This window comes from Ascochyta rabiei, chromosome 6, assembly GCF_004011695.2.
Source record: "Ascochyta rabiei chromosome 6, complete sequence".
Lineage (NCBI taxonomy): Eukaryota > Fungi > Ascomycota > Dothideomycetes > Pleosporales > Didymellaceae > Ascochyta > Ascochyta rabiei.
The window spans coordinates 732,293-753,162 of record NC_082410.1 but is presented as its reverse complement, the minus strand read 5'-3'; the positions used below and the strand labels follow the sequence as shown (position 1 = coordinate 753,162).

The window sequence follows — 20,870 nt, the reverse complement described above, 5'->3', positions numbered from 1 at the left end:
AACTCAGCTGAAATTTGCAACAGCGTGCGGCTACACCGTGTTCGGAGTCGCTGGCCTTTTTATTGGAGGCTTTGTGGAGGCTGGACCTATGGACAACAGCGATGCGTGGAAGTTTTCTGAGGTCCCACGTTCATCAAGCCAATTGTGCATGGCATATAATCCTTCTTGTTGAGACATATGATCTTCCCTTCATTGTTGATCTTAGATTAGAATTGCTGTGCCACATGTTATCTCATCAGGTCAGCGTGACCCACTCCCTTTGCTGTTCAGTTTCACTGTCCCCCGTCATTTTGTTAATCGTTTTCCTGTTGCCTTTTTGTCAGTTAAGAACACTATTCAGTACGCTCGACTCGATACTACAATGGCCGACAAATTCACGTGCCCACTTGGGGGCCAATGGTACGTTTCGCCCGTGTCGGCACCGAAGGGTGCACTCCTGCCTAGCGCGGCCCTCATATAGAGACCGCTCTCTAACGTCTGCAGGTATGCTTGCGCATCAGGCTCTAAGTTTGTAGGTTGTTGCATGTCGGATCCATGTTCAACAGGATGCACACAGGGAAACATTCGTCAGGTCGGCTTCAACGCGTCGAACTATGGGAAATTTCCGGACGCGAGCTGCGGACTGGCTAGCAACTTCTATACTTGCTCATCCGGCCGAACCTTCTGGGGATGTTGTAAATCAAGACCATGCTCTGAAGAGCCCACGTGCCCTGACGGCGGATTGGTGCCTGCTTTCATGGAACGACCAGAACAGTTCAACTTCTACGCTGCTTCTCAGACCGGAACAGGCACATCATCAACTTCAAGTTCTTTGTCAAAAAATGACGGGGGTAGCAAGTCAAACGGCGCAGTCATTGGAGGTGCTGTTGGTGGAGCGATTGGTGGCGTCCTCATCATCGGCCTTGTCGTCTTCTTCCTTCTCCGCAGGAGGCGCAGCCAGAAGAAAGCAAGTGAAGAGGCTATCGGTGTTGCTAGCCCTATGATGAATGGCAAAGGCTTCGATCGCTCTTCATCCAACTTCGTTGCCCAGTCACGTAAGCGCATCCATACAACATGTCATATATCACGTACTGATTCGAAATGTAGCGCCACCTACATACTCTGCCACCAACGGAGACTACTACCAGAGCATGGCACCAACAAGCAAAGTGAACCCTTACACTCAAAGCCCTTACTCGCAAGGACAGTGGGCTCACACGGCAGACGGCCCTCAAGAGATGGAGGCTGATGTCGGACCTTCGAACAGATATTCCGAGCTCCCAGCGGAGGTCTCGAGGCCCGAAACTCACCATGGATACTCGGAGCTCTCTACTGGTCCAAGTTGTCGAGTATCACCTCAGCACTCACCCAAGCCCTCGCGGACAGAAAATAATCCAGAGGTCATGCCAAAGGGGCTTGGGGTAGTGACTGAGGGGTTAGAGAGTGTAAGACGCTGATGCGTGCGTAACGTGCTCGCTGTTGTATATGACACCGCTGTTTTCACATGGCTTCTGTTCTTGTGTTTATATTTGATGGTTTGCATAAGCATATCAGCCTTCTTTCAACAGGAATAGCCTACCATATAATGTCACTATGGATTTCCAATACTCTTAAGCTGAAATGTATTTAATGGCTTTCATTCAGAGAGGTGGAAGTTGGTTGCACTCGAACAACCAGTCCTCACTGCCACAGACCACTTCCAATTGCAATATACTCATGTCCTTGTTGTCTGGCGCTTTGACAGTGTGCACGCCTCAATCTAGTTTGAAATGATCCACTTATGTCTGCTCACGCATGCTGGTGTTAAGCGTCTTTGGTGGCCTGTCCAAAAAGGGTATGCTTGAGCTCATATGATGCCCATGGCTCCATACAAGATTTCTGGGTGTACTGTGATTCGAAGGGGGTAGTAAATCGTAAAAACATTCATACCAGTGGAATCTGCCAAGTATCACTCCTCTTTGAATCTCATTTGAACAGCATGGCCGTGCATGTGTCTTATTCGGAAATGTTTCCTATTGCCTGCACCTCCAGGGTTCGGGAACGCTGAATTTTTTCCTGTTTTGGCGGCCTCCTCACGGGTATCTCTTCTTCGTACACCTCTTCGACGATTACGTTAGGAAACGCAGTCCGCAGGGCGGCAGCCATGAAACGAATGCCCCACTCTTCAGTCGTCTTGTGTCCAACACAGGCAACTGTAAGGCCCAGCGCGGTCGCAGCCAACATCCCACTCTCACGAGGCTGACCTGTAAGGTATAGAACATGCCGCCCTCGAGCCTCGGAACTTGCGTCCGGCACCCAAGCATGTTCCTGCGCCATGTCGAGCACGCGCATTACTTCTTCCTCGTTAAAGGCGTTCATGATAGCCACGACGCGTATGTCGTCAGACTGTCCTTCATGTATCAGCTCCATCTGTCCAAATTCGCTCTGTATGCGCTGTAGGAGCGACTGTCGTGGTATCGAGACAGACCCAGCAATGCCTATCTTTCTTGCTGGGTCACCTTTATAGCCCTGCACGCAAAACCATACTGCATCATTCATTCCAAGTCGTCTTGCCAAAGGCGGGTTCCATCCCACTGTCAGATTTTCGTCAAACGATGTGTGACTCGAGAGTACAAGCGTGTCTCCACGTACTGCGCGTCGATCGAGTTGCCAGGGTCGGTGAAGGAAGCATAGTGTGCGCGGCGGGTGGTATATCTCAGTATGCCCTATATGAGAATACACTCCCGGGGTCGGGGTGATCGAGAGAACGATACGGTCGACGAGAGCAAGATCCGCGTCATATCGGCGTCTTCGGGGTACATGATAGAGGAGTGGTACGTCATTTTCTTTGAAAGGCACAAGCGCGGCCACGAAGCGTGTCACTGCTGCATGGGTCGGCAATGGCATGTCTTGCAGCAGAGAGGATGAACGAGGCATGCATGCCGACTGGCTAGTAGACGAATGTCGGCTGTTTTAACCCGGCTACGTCATCGATGCTTTCGTTCATAACGCGACTCACGATCTCGGAGACGAGATGCACGGCGCTGACATTGGCGCTAGTACCTAGGCAGCTTTGCCGTGCTGAGACGATGTCTAGAACATTAAAGATGGCGTTGCTGCATGCTAGGAGAGACTGCAGTGCTGTAATTGGCTGATCGTGGACCAGATCTAGGCACACCTGCCTTCAGCTATTCACCATTTGTGTTTTCTGGCATTAGTGAACATGCATGCATCATCTCTATTGTGGCATCCCGAGATCGTGTTGGGGACAATGCGTCCGTTCACGAACGAAAAATTATGTTGCAGCTAATGCGCTTACTAAGACTACCTTCTCTCGCAACTCTTACTTCCACATGTTCTTTGAGTCAATCTACTTCAAGACCCCGCTTTTGGTATCACAACCCTTGTACCCCGCACATATCTTTATTCCAACGCGCAAACATGGCGATAGCTGTCGTGCCACCGAGCATCGTGGGCGCTCTATCGTGCCAGAAGGATTCTTATCTGCAGACGCTGGAAACCGAGGTTGTAGCATGCGACGAGTACATCCCACCGAAAACCCCACAAAACAACAAAGCGAAATCGAAAAAGTCTACCGATCCGTCAAAAGTTAATGGTCATTCAGACCCAGCAACGCAAAGAACATGGATGATTGAGTTTGCTGATTCTGTCCTTTTCCCTGAGGGTGGTGGACAACACACCGATCATGGCTTCATCACACCACTCGGCGTCAAAGGCATGAGCGCGATACCGATAGAGAACATTCAACGTCATGGACTACGATGTGTACATTTCTCACAAACACCTCTGGAGATTGGAACGAAAGTCAGGCAAACAGTGTACTACGCACGCCGATGGGATCTTATGCAGCAACATACAGGGCAACACCTTCTCTCTGCAATCATGGATGGCATGGACCTTCCAACGTTGGGATGGAGTATGGGGCAAGCTGGTGAAATGAACTATGTCGAACTTCCACGGAAACCGACAGACGCAGAAATCGTCAGGATTCAACAGGAATGCAACGCGGTAATACGCGAGAATTTACCCGTCACAGTCGAAACTCCACAAGGAAAGGGGTCGTCTAGCCTGCCAGCTGACTATGATGGAGAGAAGGGTGTTGTACGATTCATCAAAATCGGCGATTTGGACTACAACGCCTGCTGCGGTACACACCTCAAACAGACATCTCACATCGGCCTGATTCTATTGCACCACACACAGTCGGTACGTGGTACGAACTGTCGACTCTTCTTCACTGCTGGAGACCGCGCTATCAACATGGCTACAGAGTCGATCAACGGTCTGCGTAACATTGCCATCTCACTATCGTCTAGCGCTGTGCCGGAAGAGCTTGCAGCAAAGGTACAGGGTCTTGGCGAGCAAATCTCAGAGGGAAGAAAAAGAGAAAAGAGGTTGCTTTCAGAAATCGTAAAGTTCGAGGCCCAGCAAATCAGGGAAACTCTGCAATGCGTCGTAGGTGCATTCTCACATCGACCTGATGATGGACTGGATTTCATCAACATGGTAGTTATTGAGCTCCGAGACGTGCTCAAGGGTAAGGGAGTCGTACTGCTGTGCACTGGTGACACAAAAACATCTGGTTCGCTTGTAATTACCGGAAACCCGGACTTGGTAGAGAGATTATCTGGCAAAGTCAAAGATCTTGTGAAGACAGTCAAGGGTGGTGGTAGAGGAGAGAAGTGGCAAGGCAAGGTCACCGAGTGGCAGAAGGGTGAGACAGCGGCACTCAGGACAGCTGTGGAGGAGCTATGAAATGCATTCGCAAAAAGACACCCAACGACCAACCGGCTCATATGAAAGGATGAGATGCGCATCCGGACTTTCATGTTCAAACGCTATACACCTTCACAGAATTGATCAACCAGTAGCTCTAATAATTAGTCAGCAGGCACTCAGAAAGAAAGAGAGTATCAAGATAGAGTACTTACATCGGCAAACGACTGCGGCTGACTCGCCACATACGCACTGCAACTCGAATTGACCTGCGCACAAGATGTCTGACCCCAGACGCCACCCGCCCAATCCCCGCAGAACGTAATATCAAAGACGATGTTGAGATCTCTAAACTTCGCAGCATAGTCACACCCGGGTCCAAAGTTTGCACTCGGCGTTCCCCACGAACTAGGATCAGGATTCCCGTCCCTGATATTGCTCGGCACATGTCGATTCGCAAAGTACCACACCTTGAAACCTGTGTTTGTCCACAGCGTGGCGTACACGCCGCCGCCGTTGGCATTGAACGCTGTGCCGTACGATGTAGAGATGTTAGACTCGACACCGCAGCCGCCAAAGCCTCCGTCAGCTCCACAGTCAGCGTTGCCAACGCGGTGTCCCGTCTCGCCACCAGGCCCAACGGAGGGCACGCAACCAGGAGAGGTATGGAGCGTGGCTTGATTATAGGTGTTTAGGTGCACGCCTTCGTAGATGTCGATTTCGCCCTGGTTAGGCCAGTTGGGACCGAACATCCAGCTGCATTTGTAGGTCAGCGGAATTTGTTCGGGTAGACAAAGAGAAGAACGTACAAGGCTGGCCATGAGCCGCAATTGCTACCAGGCACGTGGGCAAAATCGGCAATGACGAGGGCTTGGTTGTAGGCTCGCTTACTATGGACACGGATACTCTTTCGCCCAGTTCCGTTGGGGCTCAGGATGGAAGTGCTATCTACACCCATGTAGACTTTACTGCCCTGTGTCCGGAGGAGCCCTAATTGTTGGGCTTGCTGCGCGTTGACATATTCAACAAAGCCATCTAGTAAAACACTGTCAGTGTAGTTTTGCTTGTCATAGATTAGCGGTCAAAACATACGAGTAGGATCAGCAATCTAATTATGTTAGTCAGGTTCGTCCACTGAAGCGCTCACTTACGGCTTGAACATCAAACATGCTCAGCCAGTTGGTGCCATCATATGTGTCGATCAATCCGTACGCTGTAGCGTTTAAGTCACCACCATTAACAGCCGACGAAGTACCGTTTGACCACCGGCCCGTTCCAGCTGGGATAGCCGTAGCATAAAGCCAGAGCAGCGGTAGGGTCGCGATCGATCTTGTCAGAGACATGGCTGCAGGAAACATTGGAAGTGATAATCAGACGGTCGTACAGCACGATGCACCTGTATTACTTATCTTATATGCAATTATTCCCCCTGTAGTCGGACCTTCCACATGTAAAGACACTTGAATCATCAGAACTTTGGTGTGGCATGCTGCAAGAAATCAGCAGCGCTTTTGAGCATGCCCTGCTCCCTCGGCATAGTAAGATAGAGTGCTATTGGACATGCGTAAACGCTTGTTATGGTACTGTTGCAATGACTAGGTTTAAAAGTCTCCAGTGTGACAGACAAATAGCGGAAGATAAGCTTAAAAGGGATTCTGGGCGAGCTTGCATCGTAGGCGTGCATGAGCCTCCTGACGGGAACAAAAAGTTATCTTATGCTCTCGTGGATTAATATATAGTAGACCTGTGTAGCCTTGCATGGGAGATTGAGATAGTCCGGAGTGTTCCTCAGAAGTCTTGCAGAATAGCGTGTGAGTGGTCACTGGCCCTTAGCGCTTCATCAAACCAATCTCTGCCTCGGCTCCGCGGATATATTAGCGCGCGTGAGCAGGCCGCTGCAACGGTTCTGGAAAACACATCGAACGTCGAGACAATGTGCTGCGCATGAGCGTGCCCAGTGGTGATACCCTGTCAGCTTCAAACGTCGGCTGTACCGGGCGTACTTTTATGCAGTACATTTCCGACCACTCTTGCGAGCCTACCTTTCATCTCTTTCTAAAAAGCTGACGTGTACAACATCAGTGACAGCAGTGGGAGACGCATGCGACAACACCTAAGTATTTTCAAGAATGCAACATCATCTCCGTCGACTAGTTGAACCGTTCACTACCAACCCACCGCAGTCCAGCATCACAAAGCGAGCCAGTCACAGCCCCAAAATGCATCCCAGCGACCCCGCATTTACACCCTTCTGATCCTGGGGTCACATCGCACAAAGCACGCGAGCAGCCTGTCCAGCCGGCGATGATGCTAGATAGGGCTGTGGTTTTGCACGCGCGGCGCTCGCGTGGCTTGCTAGCGCTTTGCTTGTGCGAGGCTTGGTCACACGGCGGACGCTTTGGGTGCATAGATGATGGAGTGAGACGTTTTTGTGTGAAACAAGCGGCTTGGGAAATAGACGGTCTTGCGGTAGAGGATATCGTCATTTATGGCTGCGTTTGCCAACACAGAAGAGGAATATCGGCTAATTCTATGTGAGCGCTACTTTTTGATTCAAGAGCCATTTTCCCAAGGTCGAACTTCAGTATGGTTCAGATCCTTCCAGTAAACATGTTTGGCGCAGGCAACATACGTTAAGATGGCTGCGGCAGAATCTGAGTATAAGGCGAAAAGATGAACGCGGGGGATATGTGTAAAGGGAGGTTTGGACGGGGAGCTTTGAACAACGAAGGTGATTTTTGTAAGAAAGAGCCTGTTGTTTTCGAGCTCTATAATATAGTAACTGGAATTATTATGATGCACGGCCCTCCCATCTACCAGGCGATCTTTGCAAGCAACCCCTGTGGCCATCTCCTAACACAATACTTCCTCGCTTCATCCAGCATCAGCAGCCCAAATCCAAAGGCAGCCGGCAGGAACCAATGCTCGACTGGCACCTGCCTGGTATCTATAGTATTCTGCAGACTGGGAATGTAACAGAAGATGAACACGACAACAACCGCAAACACCATACTGGGAAACAGTAGCCAATTCTGCGTGTCCTTGTTGAAGATTGGCGGCTGCTGGAAAATGCTCAGCCTGCGTGTGCGCGTTGCGAGAAGGTTGAACAATTGCATGACCACGAGCGTAACGAAGTAGATGCTACTCGCGACGTTGACCTTCTCATTGATGTAGTCCTTATTGTACCGCGGATCATATTCGCCAAACTTCAACCACATAGCGGTGAATGGGATGCCTTGTGTCTCGAGGTACCAGAATGCCATGGTGAAGGAGAGAAAGCATTGAATTAGACCGACGAAGAAGTAGGCATGGAAGATGAGGCGCGTGTTGACGAGGCGGTCCTTGCGTGGGTTGCGGGGCGGGCGCAGCATAAGGTCAGCTTCTGGCTTCTCGTAGGCGAGGGTTATGGCAGCGGCGCAGTCGGTAAGACAGCAGATGATGATCTATGAATTTTAGTCGATTTGTATGAACGGACAGATTATCTCAGGCTTACCATCAAAAAGGAGGACAAGATCTGGGGAATACCGAAAACAACATTTGTAATAACGGGCCAGAGCTCGCTGAAACTTCCAGCCGGAAGCAAATACACAATGGTCTTTTTCAGATTGTCGTAGACGAGGCGACCGTATTGGACGGCCTCAACGATAGCGGCGAAGGAATCCAGGAGGACCATATCAGCGGCTTCGATAGCGATGTCCGAACCGCTGCCCATTGCGATACCAATGTCAGCAGCCTTAAGAGACGGTGCATCGTTGACACCGTCTCCAGTCATGCCCACAATGTTTTCACGAGACTGGAACTCTTTGACGATGCGGAGCTTCTGCTCTGGCGTGGTGCGAGCGAAGACGATTTCCTGGTATTGGCAGAGTTGGTCCCACTGTGCTTCGTTCAGGGTGATGAGTTCGGGGCCACTCAAAACAATCGCCTGTTTTGTGGTGCCAATCTTGCCGTCACGGCCAAGAGCGCTGATGTCGTCGACGAGTGCAGAGTTAGAAATGATGCCGCATTCTTCGGCAATGGCCTGCGCAGTGAGCTTGAAGTCGCCAGTGACCATGAAAATGCGGATGGAAGCACCGCGGAGGATGCGAACGACATCAGGAATTTCATCACGAGGTGGGTCGACAATGCCAACCATACCAACAAAGGTGAGGCCTTGACGGGCGGACACAAGGACCTCCTTCTCATGGTTGGCGGAGAAAGGTACGACAGTCGGCTTTTGGGCGAGTAAAATGACGCGCTTGCCTTGACGAGACCAGTCATCCTTAATTCGCTCGATACGCGACAATTGGGCAGGAGTAAGAGGCACGGCTTCGCCTTTGTCGTCGAGAAGGGTGTCGCAGCGGTCAAGAAGGATGTCTGGTGCGCCCTTGATCATCAATGTCCTGAAAAAGTCAATTTGGAAAACTACGACAACAGTCGAATAGTACTCACGTGTTGTTACTAGTTGCGTTTTGGTTAGCTAGGCTCATGAGTCTGACCATGAACTTATTTTTGCTGTTGAAAGCAATCTCAAAGACCTTCTTGTAATCTTGACGAAGCGCAGCCACTGAACCGAGGGCTTCTGACAGACGAAGCAAAGCCTGATCTGTTGCGTCGCCATTGACCTTGCGTTCTGCGATAGGAAGATGCATGGTGGCAGCGTCAAACTCGCCAGAATTGCAAAGGCCAGCAAGCACACGCATTCGGTCTATAACATCTTCCCTCTTCTTCGACAGAGCGGCAATGTTGTTCTCCGATCGCAGGACGGCCATGAGGTCACGGGCGGCTTCGGGTGTGTATTCTTCGCCTCCAGCATAGATGTCGGTAACGACCATACTGTTCTGTGCAGTCGTGAGCAATAATTCATCTTTGGAGAATGCAGGAAGACCCACCTTGGTCAATGTGCCTGTCTTGTCAGAGCAAATCACTGAGACCGAACCAAGAGTTTCTACAGTCTTCAGGGATTTGCAGAGGATCTTGTTCTTCCTCATGATGTTGGCAACAATAGTCAAGCTCGTCGTGAGTGCGATAGGCAAACCCTCGGGGATGAAAGCAACAGCACATGATACGCAACTGACAATCAAGAGAGGAACACTGATCCAGTCTGGATGGTCCTTCCGCAGCCATGCCGCCCTGCATCAGGTCAGTAAAGTCCAGTGTCAACACTGACAAAGTAACTCACCAGAGGACGACGATGAGAACGACCACACATGTGATAAACACAGAGATGATGAGCACGAAGCGGAAGATCTCCTTCTGGAGGGGTGTCATGCCGGTTTTGGGGTCCGATGTGAGTTTCGCGATGCGTCCGAAAACGGTGCTGTCTCCGGTCGCGACGCACACACCCAGGCAGCTACCGGAAATACAGTGGGTGCCCTGCATGCCGATGTTGTTCGTCTCGAGATAGTTTTCCTCGGTAGATTCGACAGTTGCGTGAACGGGTTCCGATTCACCTGCTTGCGTCAGTTACATGATGCTTGGGAAGGAGGGTGGGAGACGTACCGGTAAGGATGGATCGATCAAACATGGCATCGCTGGATACTTCGACAAACCGAACATCTGCTGGTAGCTTGTTGCCTTGCTTGATGACAATGATGTCTCCAGGGACTAGGTCCAAGGCAGATACGCTGGCTTGTGACCCGTTGCGGATGACGATGCATTGGTCAGGGAGCATGGTGCCAATGGAAGCCATCACTCGGCTCGTAGACCAATCCTGCCAGGCGTTGAAAGCAGCCTGGATGAGCCAAACAGCAATCAAGACACAAGCAAGTGCCAAGTTGGCTTTGGCCGGTGGATCTCCAAGAGGCCTCCAGGCAATGAAGACAAGAATGCCAGCGCCTAGCAGAATGCTACCAAAGCCGCCGAAGAAGTAGCCTATGATCTTGCTAACGAGACCTGATGGAGGGGGTGTCATCTTATTCCTGCCATACTCGCCGACGCGTCGTTTGACTTGATCTTCGGAGAGACCTTGGTTTGTATCGACAGATAGACGTCTGCATAGTTCTTCGACTTCGAGAGTATGCCTATCGAAATTCAATCAACTTTCGCTTTGCAAAGAGGTCTCCACTGTACGTACCACTCAAGAACAGCTAGATCAACGGTGCCCTTCTCTTTCGCACGCTTGACCTCAGACTGCTTCTTCTGGTTCTCCTCGTCGACTTCGATTGAAAGTGTACGATAGGTGATGGGCAATGCAGTACCGGGCTCTACAGTCCTTGTACCACCACCAGCGCTGTGGATCGAGAGACTGCCAACACTTGACTGGCGCGAAAGGCGCCGACGACGCTGCAACGCGCGATCATGCGCTCCTTGGCCTGCCTCCTCATCTACATCATCGAAGCGAATCCGCTGGACGGGTTTTTCCTCTTCGCTCATCTTTGAGGAATGGAGAAAGTCGCACTGGGAAGCTGGCTGTTACACAGCAGACCCGTGGGATTGAGAGGGACGCGGAGTAGTGAAAGGAGGGAAGAGAAGAGAAGAGGTAAGAAGAAACTCGAATAGAGTTAAGATGAGCGATTTATACAACTTCCTCAAACACGACTCGATATTCTTACATGCCAGTGAACCGCTTCAGGCCAGGCTGCGAAGCCGTTCCAGATACGCGCATCCCGCGTTTTACTCAGCGCCGCCTGCTTCCCGACGCAATGCTACAAGGGACACATCGCCGTTGTGGTTTTTTGCCGACGCCATGGTACAAAGCGGTGTCCAGCCTTTGTCCTGGGATTTGTCGATAAATCGCTCACATCTCAAAGCAGGTAGACGCAGCGCAGGATGTAGTGTGTCAATCGCGCTCACATTGGGAATTTCGTCGCCGCTCTGCACGTGCAATGCAATTTGCATGTAGCTGTTGCTGGTTAGCTGTGAGCGATTTATGATATCTTCACGTGATGCACAGCCACCCTGAATGTGCAGAACCCACACAAGCTTTTCAATCACGCCAATCAGAGAGCCGGCCGCTTGACGTCCACTATTGTACGACGCTCACAATTCTTGGGTACTGCGTTCCAAAATCAGTTGTTGGGGCTTTCAAGCGCTACTTCTTAGCTAACAATCGCCGTGTCCAGATCCTGTATTCGGTTTTCGAGATCTTCACATACGCGGCCTCTAAAAGGTATAAGGGAAAGCTTGTTGTGAGGTATATGGCAACGTCCACGAACATTCGGGGGTCGTGCGCGAAAGAAAAACAGGCGGATACATGACCGAATTTCTGTCACAGCAACGGACTCTCACGCGATTTTCCCTCGAAGCTCCGTCTGCCACATCGGGTCAGTATGTTGCTTATGGAGCGGGAGTGTTCGTGAGAAGGATCCTGGATCTGCCAATGCGTGAATTGATGCGAAGGGGAATCGCGGGTGCTGCAGAGCCCACGTGCATACACAGCCCGGGTCCCGCGGGTGGCAGCACACAACGCGATGTGGACACAGTAGTGTGTTAACATGACCGATGCCCTTGATCTTCTGTTGTTAAGAAGAGCCGAACTCGTGGTTGATACTCGAGGTGCGCACTTGACGTCTGTTGTGCCCTACACAGTATAGACCTTGCGCATCTGATCCTTGACGGTTCTCGCCATGTCGCTCGTTCCGATTAGTGCGTAAAATATGGGGCAGCTTCATGCAATCCAGATCGACAAGTAACCGGGCTGGATAGAGGCCGACTGCCGCTTGCCTTGGTCCAATGGGAGCATCCTATGTCGAGTTTCGCTCGCCAGAAGAATTTCGTCCTGTGAGCCCTGATGTATACATTTGTGCTAGAGCATATCGAGGATGTCCATCCGAGCCTGCATGCACACCTGTGATGGGCAGGTACACTGATCAAAGGGAGAAAGCAGCGATCTGGCCGGTCAAACCGAAATCTGTAGTCTTGCATCGTTCGGTAAGCGACAACAAGAACGACACCAACAATAATACCAACAGTAAAAGGGTGTTCAAGGACGTTCGTTGCTCGGCCAATACACGGCAAAATCGAAGTCAGATCAGCGGTGCGTTTGACAGGAATACCGAGAGGAATGTCTGGGCAGAACTTTCACCTGGTACGCAGCTCACAAGCATTCGCACAGCAAGGTGAACTTTGATCATTTCAATTGTTGGCATCTATAGATGCGTCGTTGTATCCCCCGAGTCGTGGTAAATCCTCCAGATTCCCGACATGTCGTTTCTGGTGCCCTCGCCGGGTGCACTTCAGTCCAGTATCGTAAACTTTGTTGTCAAGCCATGTTGCTTAGACATCGATCGCATCGACCGTAACGCCCTTGATCCACGAGTACTGCATGACGCGAGCGACCTCGAGAGCCGAGTCGTGAGAGGCAAGTGTACCAACCAGGTAGAGGCTGGCATCGAGGCCGGCAGTAACACCACCAGTAGTGATAATGCGCATACCGCCCAGCGGCATGGAAGCACGCCTGGCAATGGACTCGCGGCGGCGGGAATCACGCCAGGCGTTGCTGCCCTTGCGAGCAATGGACATTCTGCGTCCATTCTGGGTCGTGGTGCCGTCGGGGATTCCACCCGAGCGGTCCTTCTTGATGATGTATCTATTTTTGTGAGAAAGGCTTCTCTAAATTCATGTAGGGTTGTACTTACGGGTTGTCATCAGGGTTTTCGCCTAAATCGAAGCGGGCGTTGTTGACGACGTAACGCTCCTCCATGACGTCGGTACGCATGGACATGTCACGCTTTGCAGCATCTTGACAGAGAGTCTCCAGGCGGACGTAGTAGTCTGGGTGTGTTGTAGCAGCCAATCCCTCAAGCATACCCTGCTGGGCAAGCAAGAGGGAGCCGACGTCGATGGCGAGCACAGTTCGCTCTTTGGCAGGGTTCTTCTCCTGCAGCTCGACGTATTTGGCGAGCAGGTTGAGAGGCTCGGACTTGTTCTTGAGGACCTCGAAGACACCCTCACCGCCAGGCACGATGATGACATCAAAATCCTCGAGCTCGTCGTTGGCGTCATCGTAGTCCATATCAGCCTTGATGGTGAGGCCCTGGACAGAGGTCATGGCGGCTGCGGGGCCAACAAATTGGCACTCAAAAGCCTTGCTGGCTGGGAAACGTGTCAGCGAGGGCTCAATTAGGACAGCAGCCAACCACGAAGGCATGACACGCATGATTGAATGGACTTCTTACACTTGTCTTTGGGGTTCTGAAGAGAGCGACTCAAGACCTCGAGTGGACCAGCCACGTCAAGCGTGTTGTAGCCAGGGAAGAGGGCAAACAGCACCTTGACCTTGTCGACGGGGCCATCGGTGCCGTCAGCGATTGCACTCATCTTGAACGATTTGAGGAGGGATTTGGATAACGAGAATTGGGGTGAAGAGTGGAATGGTGAAGGATTGAGACTGAAAGTGTCGTGTGAGGGCGATGGCTTGAAGCAGCTGGGCGGGGAATGCGGGGTAACCCCAGATTGTTTAGTGCTTTTTGACTCGATAGGTTGGGATCATCCCTCCTCTTCGATGCTTGACGAACTCGCCAGTCTTCTCGATTCCAGGATATCTACTGACTTGAAGGTTGTCGAGCCTTGTGTCGTTGACAATGTGAGAGTGTGCAGCAAGGATTGCTGCACGCAGGTCCGTTTTTGTAAAGTATCCTTGGAGACATTTGCGACGGCCAGGGCCAACTCTAACAACGGCGTCGGCGTTTCGCTTTGCGCAGGTTGCTTCTGCTTCTGCTTCTGCTTCTGCTTCTGCTTCTGCTTCTGCTTCTGCTTCTGCTTCTGCTTCTGCTTCTGCTTCTTTCGCGGAGGCTCGTCTTCCTTCTATTACCAACTGTCAGTCTATTTGCAACAAAACATAGCAATCACAGTATATACTAGTGGCAGGATCTCGTCGAAATCCTGCCGCAGAGTAGCTGGTATTGGCACCACCTGGTGCACGACGCTCTCATCGAGCGAGACGTTCGCCCGGCGTTCGATAACAAACTCGTCGTCCTGCAGGAACGGGGGTAAATCGTTCATAGTGTTGTGTATGGTAATAGTCTATCTACCTGCAATCGCGTAAATCTACTTCTTTCATGAGATGAAAAGCACGCTTTGCGTATGCAGAGCACAACAGGAAAGCACACATGAAGAGCAGAACGGGAAAGCACGCGTGATTTGGCTTTGGAACATCAAGTCTCGACAATGTCTTTTTGTCCACTACTCGACTTCTCGTGCTTGTGAAGCTCTGATTCCATTGCTTCAGTGTTGACTTCTTATTTCTTCGCACTTGCGCAGCTCTTATTCTATTGCTCCAGTGTTGGCTTTCCCTTCTTTCGAACACGCGATCTCGACAAACCATTCGACTCAAGATAGTGGTAATAGCACATGAACATGGGAATGGAGATGCGGGTTCGATGCAGAACACAGTGATCAAAACGAGTAACGATCGAAATGAGCAATGGTCGACACAAACAGCGATCCGATCCGACCGAGGTTTTGGCAAGAGTACGCGATCGAAAGAACGAGTTCAATTTCCAGCAACAGCAAATTTTGACTCAGAACAATGGGCCACCAACAAAAGCAGCCTTGAGAATTCCGAATTTCAAATCTCAAGTTTTAAATTCCCGGGTTTTGACCAGTGCAATGCTGATCAAGTCCAGCCTTTGACTCTTCAACGGCTGCTCTCGATCTTCAATCCCAACTTATCAACACTACTACTGATAGTTCTTTCGAGTCTATGACATGTCTTTGCCAAGCTCTTGATCATATCGAGCGGTCGTAGAGCTCATCAGCAACGATATGCTGTCCTCGTCGAATCTAGTATCACTAAAATTCTATATGCTAATGCTAACACGAGGGCAGCCCAAGTCATCGATACAAGGTTAGCGAACGAAACCACTTGATCAGGTCCCAGAGCACATGTGTGGCATATGTCATCCCTTTGCAATTCAATATCTCGGTCTGATAGACAATTACGTCAATCTGCGCACGTCTATTGAATTTTCCAACAGGACCTGACGCCGCAAGGCAAAAAGCGATTTACCGATTGGATTGCGCAAGGACACAACGTGTTTATTCACTATGACAAACGGCGCCTGAGCCAATAGCAATCTCAAGACGCAAACGCACCACTGTCGCCTGTTGCCACTGTTGCCGCTCTTTCACTGACTTACACTTTCTCCAGTGCTTCTCCACCATTGTTTCAAGTCACCTCTCCTACCTTCTTCAGCAGCAAGCCCACGTTTGCAATTCAACCTTGAGCGCAGCCAACCGTCACGCCAAAAGCTATCGACACAACTACACAATGGTCAACAAGCGACAACGCGACAAGTTGAAGAAGAAGGGAGCAGAAGGCGAAGCTGATGCAAGAGCAGCGCTTGACCGCCAAAGCGAGAGAAACAATGAAAGGTCTCGAGACTACTACGGAGAAGATCAACCTCGTGCACAGTCGCCGCCTCGACGTCCGCCTCCAGCTCCACCCGGCAGCAACGTTCCATCTCAGTCTCGTGGTATTTCTTCATCTCATGGTGTTACTTCACCCCATCGTCCACGCGAGCGTAGGTTTGATCCCTTTCCTCGTCCTGCAGCACCATCTCAGCAATAGCCTGGTTACAATCCTTTCTGGGGAACGTCAGCCGACGGCAATCGCCGAACCACAGGTGAAACGCCTCAAGACGAAGATCCAAATGCAGGCACGGCGTACGGTAGAGAACCTGCAGCACCACCGCAGCAGCAGCCTCTTACTCCCCACGCCGGTCCAGCGAAGGGCCTGGTGCCCCAAGAGGTCACTAAAACCGCGACGAACCCTACGGCAGATTTCAACACTAACAAGCGAGTGGCGGTCATTGTAGAATAGGTGTTAGGGTTATGAGTCCTAAGCGCACGGCAGAGATCTTGGGTGCGCGCAGCAGTCCCTGGTCGCAAGTACTGCGCAATAAACTCACTCACAGCACCACTGATGACTGCTTCACAAACATCCATCCCCCAAACAAGAAGCTGCTTAAAAAAGTACTCATCATGCAGTCAAGATTCTCTACCTATAACAATACCTTCCAGGAGACCCAGTAGCTCATACAGCAGCTCTTTGCCCTCGCTATCCGAAAGATGCACTCAACTCCGGATATCTCATGCAACCGCCTCTTCCTCTTTCACGTAAATGGCTGTCGTAAGTTAAGGCAGTATACTAGCTGTACTCATGTCATTAACTGTAGAGTCTAGAAATCCATTACCGCACAATCCCACTCAGAACGTAGGCAGGAATTGGCTGCCCTTAATTGAGCGAATTAAGACTATGCCGCAACGCTCTGCGGTAGATTTCATGAGCAGTGGATGGGATGGCGCTACTACAGTCTATTCAGGCCTTGAGCAGTTCATCAGAACATTTGGCACCGGATACCCCAACATCTACAACTACCAGTTCGACTTTGCAGTCTTCCAGCATCGCAAGACAACTAACGTTGCAATCCGGCAGTACTTTGGGGAATTTCTTTCACATCCTTGGCCAGAAGACAACTTCAAATGCTAACTGCGGTAGTGCAAACTGGAATTTACGAGGCTATAGGAACAAAGCAGCATGTCATCGAAACGATTATGCGTGTGCGCATCCACCCAACATTCACGCACTAGAAAAACATGGCCACTCTGATGCGGTACCACGCATACTATCTTATCCCTCTTCGAAGGCAGCAGAATTCGACCCTCGCGTTAATGTACGTCTGGACTGTGCCAGCCTTCGCAACCAGGATCGTCATATCTTTGAGTAATGGCGGTGGCCGCAAGCTCTACGCCTCCAAACCAGCCTCCCGTTGTCTCTCGTATGATTTCCTGCAGAGATTAGATCAAAAAAATCTTTCTGTCCCTTCAAGTCTTGTCGAGACCTCTCTTCTTCTCTCCTCGTTTTCGTAATCGATGGCATGCAGTCTATCTTGCTCACACATGAGCTTCTCACATCAGTAGCGGTACATCCTCAGTACAAGCTACTCGTCTGTATTTTGACAGTCTTGACTCTGTGGGTCATTTCTGAGCGTTTGCACGGCGCTGCACATGGCTAGTATGTTATTCGAGTGTATTAATCAACGAGCCCGTAACATTGAATCTACAGCAGCTTGATATACGTATCATCTGAGTGTGGTGTGGCCCTCTGCTGTCGAATGATGGTGGGATGACCGCAAGCACGAACGACGCGTCTGTGCTCCAGGTAGGCAGGGTCCAGCCATGAGATGACAGCGAACACCGCAACATGGCACCACGAAACGCAGCCGACGCGTCATCCGCGTCTGCATTGACTTAGGGGCTCTCTGTAACTGCCACGCAAGCCACACAATCACGGACGGCACCTCCACCATAGACGAAAGAGAGCATTTTGCTTCGACGCCACATGCCAGGAAACGAGCGACGCACCCCGCACGGCAGGAGCCACCAAAAGCTCAAAGCGTTAAAGCGTTGCAGCTCAGTGGGGCGGGCCGCTTATCTTAGCGCCCAAGTCGAACCGTTCGGCCCGGACTGCCTCAGGCAATATCACCGAGCACGCTGACAACGGGCGATAGATAGGTAGAAGGTGATGCTGTCGAGTGTTACCTCTTAGTTGTCGTAAGAGAGGGGGGGAACTATCAATTCATTGCAATTGACTCCACTCGAGGACCTGTTTTCCGCTACATCCAGCGGTGCTTCAGGCTTGGAGGGTCTCCATATCAACATCTGGCTGCATGCTCTGTACACACATTCCAACAGCTTTCCAGACCTCGCTACACATTACCGTGCGACTGAGATATCTGAGAATGTAGGCATTGTGACTTGAGCAATCCAGGGCATCTTTAGTGAGGCCATACCACTAGCCTCACTGGCCGCCAATTCCTATCAAATGTGAGCAACAAAACCCGGAGTCTTATCTACCATGATAACAGTAGGCATATTGAACTGCAATCAGCTTCAAATATGTCCGGTGGGTGTCGTGGGGCAAGTCATTCGAACGATGGTGGGATGACGGCGAACTGCGTCCGTGCACGAGGTTCCTAGCGTGTGTCTCCAAAGCCAGCCCTGGAGTTGACAGCGAACACCCGCCCGCAACATGGCATCACCGAACGCGGCCGACGCGTCATCCGCGTCTGAACCGAACAAATCGTCCTCTACATCTAGTGAAGTTCCTCTAACAGCCCCAAAAGCACAGATATCACCTCCGCCAGAGCCCAAAGAGGGTCAATGGCTTCGACGCGCAGCTATCCTCTCCTTTTGGGCGGTTATTGTTCTCCTAGGGCTGCCAGTATGGTGGAAGACCACGGCCATCTACAGAGCGGAGCTTCCGTTGCAGGACATGACCGCCTGGGCTGAAGGCAAGGTAAGCACCCTTCACCACAACCCCTGAAGAAGCCACGCTGACTCTGCGACTAGGTCTGCAAGCCCGTGTTTCCTCTCCGCATCGCCGTCGAAGCTGCAGTCCCCTCTCAGGATGCGCAGCAGTTGGTCCGAATGACACAGCATGCCCTCGATGACCTCAACGATTTCTCTGCGCACCACCTTCGCCTTATGCTCGCCGACTCCTCTTACACCGCAAACGCCTCCCAGCAGGCTGTCACCGATGGAACGACATTCAGGAGCAACGACAAGGACATTGCCTTGGTGATTCGTATGATCCCTGTGGAGACCGGCGAAACTCCTCGATCACAGCTACAGTCGTATTTGCCGATGCTCGATGTATACTATTCGCCGAACCAACTCCCTCCGCAGTCGTCCACCAGCTCGCCGCTTGCGACTTTCATAGCAGAGGAGCTGCACACAATCTTCGCCGAAGAGCAGGCTCAACTAGCCTACTCGCTGGCCGCCACCCCTGGATCACATGCTGCTAGAACTCAGTCGCTTTCTCCCGAGAAGCATGCTGAGCTGGACCGTCAGTCAACAAGGGCGCTGAAGTACGCCCCAACCTACCACCTTACATTCTCCTTGTTCAGTCCGTCGTACGCACCGTCCGCCTGGAACATTGAGGATGCTCTTCGAACCTACCTAGCGCCGTTACTCGAATCCTTCTCGGGCATCAGTAACTTCACCGTCGATTCTCAAGTCCAGCTATACGCTACATTTTCTCCTTCAATCCACCAGCCTCAGTACGATGAGAACCTGAATGCATGGACGCTTCGCAGGGAGGACCTCAGCGGTTTTGTTAACGCTGCTGAGTGGCCGCTCAGCCCAAGCATCGGCGAAGGGCCCACAGTGAATTTCATCCTCTACGTCCCAGATGCGAGCCAGTCCCCTTTGTTGGTCAAGGAGAACGCAGGGAACAGCTGGCTGATACCCCAGTGGGGCGGTGTTCACATCCTGAATCTCCCAAACGGGTCAGATATACCCAACACCTTGACCGTTGAAGCCCTTGCCCCGGCTATGCACACCTTCTCGGACCAGCTAACCTCCTTATTTGGTTTGTCACAGGCTCCAGCCTCATTACCTCTTCGCATCTCGACCCTTGAACGCGTACGAGCCGCATCGCTCATATTCTCCGCCTCCTCCACGTTGGGTGCATTGGCTCAAGTATACCAGAAGCTGCCATCTATCCCAGTGCCTGACAACGTCGCCCAATCTGCTGACTCGGCCATTGCCCATCTACAACAAGCGTGTAACTATCTTCGAGAAGGTCGATTCCAAAGCGCTCTGGAACACGCGCGTGTCGCAGAGGTAGAAGCTGAGAAGGCTTTCTTCGAACGCTCTATGGTTGGCCAAGTCTACTTTCCTGATGAGCACAAAGTGGCTGTCTACCTGCCGCTGTTGGGTCCGGTCGCCGTACCTCTGGCCATGGCTGCCCTCAAGGAGCTCAAGGGCGCAATTGCAGCGCTTCAAAGACGATGATTTACACAACTACGTCGAGAATTGTTGCTGTTCACGCGTTGCATTTGAGCTGTGTGTCGAGTCCCTTCGAGTCCTAGTCTACGATTGGAAGCGGTTGAAACTCAGGCAGTCGAAACTCTCCCCGTACATGCAGGACCTCGGGTGCAGCTGAAGCATCCCCTCTCTTTGCCCAGGTTCATCAGTGGACGGCCGGGCGAGTTGGCCATAGCTTCGCAGCTCCGGGCTGATCTGGCGTTGCGCCAACCCCGCTGCGGGGTACACGTGCTGGAGCTGGAGCTTGATGGACCCAAACATTCCATAAAACCGTCTCAAACTTTCAGCAGTTCTAGTGCTGATTGCACGAGAAAGCAGCCCATTTTCTCTTCTCGTCGTCTTGCCGCGCTAACGTGGCCATCCCACATCATATTACTCGCTCATCACTTTTGTGGCGTTTTGGCGGCTTTTGGGGCATAGCC

At 51.5% G+C, this 20,870-nt stretch overlaps 8 protein-coding genes across 8 annotated transcripts, besides 5 other annotated features; 4 read left to right on the top strand and 4 right to left on the bottom strand.

The window, feature by feature from the left end:
* Positions 1-361: 361 nt before the first annotated feature.
* Positions 362-1,436, top strand: EKO05_0004119 (uncharacterized protein; the record flags this gene model as incomplete). The annotated part of the gene is made up of 3 exons (XM_059636316.1): positions 362-399; positions 484-1,034; positions 1,087-1,436. The coding sequence occupies 3 exons, from the start codon at positions 362-364 to the stop codon at positions 1,434-1,436; spliced, it is 939 nt and encodes a 312-aa protein (XP_059492299.1).
* Positions 1,437-1,974: 538 nt separating this feature from the next.
* On the bottom strand, positions 1,975-2,650 carry EKO05_0004118 (uncharacterized protein; the record flags this gene model as incomplete). Its single annotated transcript, XM_038938700.1, has 2 exons — positions 1,975-2,552; positions 2,611-2,650. The coding sequence occupies 2 exons, from the start codon at positions 2,648-2,650 to the stop codon at positions 1,975-1,977; spliced, it is 618 nt and encodes a 205-aa protein (XP_038799931.1).
* A 749-nt stretch (positions 2,651-3,399) lies between these two features.
* Positions 3,400-4,734, top strand: EKO05_0004117 (Alanine--tRNA ligase; the record flags this gene model as incomplete). The annotated part of the gene is made up of 1 exon (XM_038945502.1): positions 3,400-4,734. One exon carries the CDS (start codon positions 3,400-3,402, stop codon positions 4,732-4,734), a length of 1,335 nt encoding a protein of 444 aa, XP_038799930.1.
* A 76-nt stretch (positions 4,735-4,810) lies between these two features.
* EKO05_0004116 (uncharacterized protein) lies at positions 4,811-6,038 on the bottom strand (the record flags this gene model as incomplete). The annotated part of the gene is made up of 5 exons (XM_038938703.1): positions 4,811-4,852; positions 4,911-5,451; positions 5,505-5,730; positions 5,788-5,803; positions 5,847-6,038. The coding sequence occupies 5 exons, from the start codon at positions 6,036-6,038 to the stop codon at positions 4,811-4,813; spliced, it is 1,017 nt and encodes a 338-aa protein (XP_038799929.1).
* A 1,470-nt stretch (positions 6,039-7,508) lies between these two features.
* On the bottom strand, positions 7,509-11,049 carry EKO05_0004115 (uncharacterized protein; the record flags this gene model as incomplete). The annotated part of the gene is made up of 7 exons (XM_059636315.1): positions 7,509-8,138; positions 8,189-9,077; positions 9,127-9,515; positions 9,567-9,807; positions 9,857-10,127; positions 10,177-10,697; positions 10,751-11,049. 7 exons carry the CDS (start codon positions 11,047-11,049, stop codon positions 7,509-7,511), a joined length of 3,240 nt encoding a protein of 1,079 aa, XP_059492298.1.
* Positions 11,050-11,112: 63 nt separating this feature from the next.
* Positions 11,113-11,123: a tandem repeat.
* Positions 11,124-11,164: a tandem repeat.
* Positions 11,165-12,553: 1,389 nt separating this feature from the next.
* Positions 12,554-12,586: a tandem repeat.
* A 305-nt stretch (positions 12,587-12,891) lies between these two features.
* On the bottom strand, positions 12,892-13,935 carry EKO05_0004114 (uncharacterized protein; the record flags this gene model as incomplete). Its single annotated transcript, XM_038938939.2, has 3 exons — positions 12,892-13,204; positions 13,254-13,710; positions 13,794-13,935. The coding sequence occupies 3 exons, from the start codon at positions 13,933-13,935 to the stop codon at positions 12,892-12,894; spliced, it is 912 nt and encodes a 303-aa protein (XP_038799927.2).
* A 41-nt stretch (positions 13,936-13,976) lies between these two features.
* Positions 13,977-14,022: a tandem repeat.
* A 298-nt stretch (positions 14,023-14,320) lies between these two features.
* Positions 14,321-14,399: a tandem repeat.
* A 2,815-nt stretch (positions 14,400-17,214) lies between these two features.
* EKO05_0004113 (uncharacterized protein) lies at positions 17,215-17,487 on the top strand (the record flags this gene model as incomplete). The annotated part of the gene is made up of 1 exon (XM_059636314.1): positions 17,215-17,487. The coding sequence occupies one exon, from the start codon at positions 17,215-17,217 to the stop codon at positions 17,485-17,487; it is 273 nt and encodes a 90-aa protein (XP_059492297.1).
* Positions 17,488-18,649: 1,162 nt separating this feature from the next.
* Positions 18,650-20,415, top strand: EKO05_0004112 (GPI transamidase component; the record flags this gene model as incomplete). The annotated part of the gene is made up of 2 exons (XM_038938791.1): positions 18,650-18,916; positions 18,970-20,415. 2 exons carry the CDS (start codon positions 18,650-18,652, stop codon positions 20,413-20,415), a joined length of 1,713 nt encoding a protein of 570 aa, XP_038799924.1.
* Between the last annotated feature and the right edge of the window lie 455 nt (positions 20,416-20,870).